This window comes from Mus pahari, chromosome X, assembly GCF_900095145.1.
Source record: "Mus pahari chromosome X, PAHARI_EIJ_v1.1, whole genome shotgun sequence".
NCBI classification, from domain to species: domain Eukaryota; kingdom Metazoa; phylum Chordata; class Mammalia; order Rodentia; family Muridae; genus Mus; species Mus pahari.
This window is the reverse complement of record NC_034613.1, coordinates 138,839,225-138,842,218: the sequence shown is the minus strand read 5'-3', so window position 1 is coordinate 138,842,218 and position 2,994 is coordinate 138,839,225. Positions and strand designations below refer to the sequence as shown.

Below are 2,994 nucleotides of genomic sequence, written 5' to 3'. Positions count from 1 at the left end.
GTAGTCTCTGGATAGTCCATCCTTTCATCTTAGCTCTAAATTTTGTCTCTTGCAGGTCACTCTTAACATCACCACTTACCACCTTTGCCTGTTTCCCTTTAGGTCTGATCTCCATGGATGAATTTCGGACCATGTGGAAACTTTTCAATGCTCATTACAAAGCTCATATTGATGATTCCCAAATTGATGAGCTTGCCAGCATAGTGGACTTCAACAAAGATGGCAACATAGACTTTAATGAGTTTTTAAAGGCTTTCTATGTAGTACATAAATATGATAAGCCAGAGAGCAGTTTTGCTTAAGATGAACAAAAACTTCTCCCAGTGTCCTTGAAAACAGATGATCCCAACTTTCAGTATTAACAAAGGCCCCTTGAAATTCATACTAGTAGAGAAAAATAGACCCTAATTCACACCACAAGCAGATGCATCATGTGAGTGTTGCCAGTCCTTAGCAAACTGCTATTGGTAAGACTATGTTAAATAACAGTTGATGAGATTTACTTCCAGTGTTAGGATCACCAGTGATAAACTGGGTTTGAGCCTGGTGTTGGTCTCAAATGATACCCAACCAGGAGATCAGAGAAATTTAGAAACATACTGAAAGGAACCCAGAGATCAGGAGAGAAAATGATTAGGTGTAATATCTCTAAGTGGCTGAGGATGAGATGAATACTAAACTATTATTGAAATAAAATATTTCCATCATCAAACTGTAACTGATTTTGGAGAATCCATAACCAGTCATCTTGAGTAGGTGGGGAACCACTTTCAGGGTCGAGAAACATATTAGAATCTTGGGAGAGAGTGTGAGAACAACAACCCCCCCTTTTTTCTTGTTTGCTGGAAATATGAAGTCAATATATTCACATTGAGCCCTATAATTAATATGGTCTGATAACTTGATGGATAAGACAGGGTCTTGGTTATATACCCTCTGTGGCTTATTCTGTTATTCTGATTACAGATCAAACAACTGACTACTTTCCAAGGGTGAGGCTATATTTCATTATTTTTTTAAAGCTTTGGAACTTTGAGATCAAGAAATAATCCAGATCATATTAGCCTCCCTGCTATGTATCAGAATTAATGAATAAACTGTTATCAGATACCTTTGGAAATGAGTAACTAAACTTGTATAAAAGCAAAAGAAATCCCCAGGTGCAGGCAAACAATGTAATTGAAACCATGGTAATACTAATATCAGACAAGATAGGTTTTAAATGCTGTGGATAGAAAAATGCAACTTTTGCCTTGAAGAATAAGTGATAATTTATTTAAATGTATATTCATACCCAGAAACCTATTTTGCCTCCAATTCTATGCTCCAACATGGTAACTGTTTCATAATTTTCTTACAGTTACAGAAAAAATATTGTACATCAAAACTCATGACTGCACTGATGGAAACATCAGTTAGGAGAGTTCTATAGCAAGGTGCTGAAATCTCCATCATGGGTCTCACATGCTACATCTGATGACCAGTCTAGAAGGGATTGATGGAAGTTAGTGGCTTGTTAAGAACACATCTAAAATGCTTTTTATTCATTCTTTAGTTTTTAAAATTGAAATGCAATTACATCCTGTTTCCTCTTTCCTTTGCTCCCAAAACTCCTCCCCACTCCCTCTCTGCTCTCTCTCAAATTCATGGCATATGTCAAACCTGGAAATGGGCAAAGAATGGCTTTTAAAGGGACTGAAAATAGCCCAAAATAACTTGATTTGGTTGGAAACATTTTAATTTTCCATAATCACAAAATTAAGCCTTTTGACTTTATATAATCTTTAACACAGATACAGCTCTTTTCCCCCCACTCCCCACTAGGAACTTCAGTTCACAATACAAAGAATCTTATTGGGGATAAAGAAAAGATCATTATTAAATGCTAAAAGGAATAATTCTCCAAGAAGAAAAAATAATTTTAGATATATGTGCATCTAATAACCAAGCTTTCAGATTAATTCTGAAACTTATATAAGTGCTGGACTAAAGTGATAGGAAGAAGCTTTGTTATATACCTTTGTCAATAAATTATTATGCAAATATAAAATAAGCATATGGAACATTAGAAAGCCTAACTAATTCATCTGATACATCATGTATATACAAATGTATATAAATGTATGTGTATATACTATATAGATATGTGAATGTGCAAACATATCTATGCAACTCTGAAATCAATTTTTGAAATGTGATTTTAAAGATCAACTCTAAAGAATACCTATTTTATGCACACAGGTATATTTATAAAAACTGACCACAAAACAGACTATCATTACCAAACAATCAATGAGAAACAATTAAATTCTAACACAATTAAATTCAAAAGAGATATGCATAAATAAGGCTCTAGGTTTGAGGCTCAGTACTGAACAAAAGGAGAAAAGCTAGCCATATTAATGGAGACTAAAAAACAGAATATAACTATAGATTTACCATAAATCTTTTAAAAGAAGGTCAAAAAATTCTGTAACTCTGTGCCAGGTTTTAACAAAAAAAATAACTGCTGCATAACTATCTCTGTTACTGAGATAAAAACAAAACAACCCCCCTAAAAAAAACAAAGAACACACACATACACACAACCTGACCAAAAGCATCACAGGGGACAAAAGGGTTTCTTTGGGATTCCAGGTCTCAGGTCTCTGTCCATTTTTCCAGGGAAGTCAAGGCAGGAACTCAACTAGCTAGCCACATCACATCACAGTGAAGAACGAGACTGTGTTTGTTTGCTTGTTTGCTTGTTTGTTTGCACTGAGCTTTCTCTCTTTAGTGCAGTGGTTCTTGGCCTTTCTAATGCTGTTGCCCTCATGTCATGGTAACCTCCAACCATAAAATTATTTTCGTTGCTACATCATAACTGTAATTTTCCTCCTGTTATGGATTGTAATGTGAATATTTTTTTTTTTTTTTGGAGATAGAGGGTTGCTGAAGGGGTTTTGAACCACAGGTTGAGAACAGCTTGTGTAGGGGGTGTGGTGCCATCCATAA

The 2,994-nt window shown here is 35.1% G+C and overlaps 1 protein-coding gene across 1 annotated transcript in view; it reads left to right on the top strand.

Annotated features, from left to right (window-relative positions):
- Nucleotides 1–712, top strand: part of Ppef1 (protein phosphatase with EF-hand domain 1) — a 95,124-nt gene extending 94,412 nt beyond the window's left edge. The window contains exon 16 of the mRNA XM_021188454.1: nt 103–712. Within this exon, the coding sequence (XP_021044113.1) occupies nt 103–302 (200 nt within the window). The 3' untranslated portion in view covers nt 303–712. The remainder of the gene's footprint in view (nt 1–102) is intronic.
- Nucleotides 713–2,994: the final 2,282 nt, after the last annotated feature.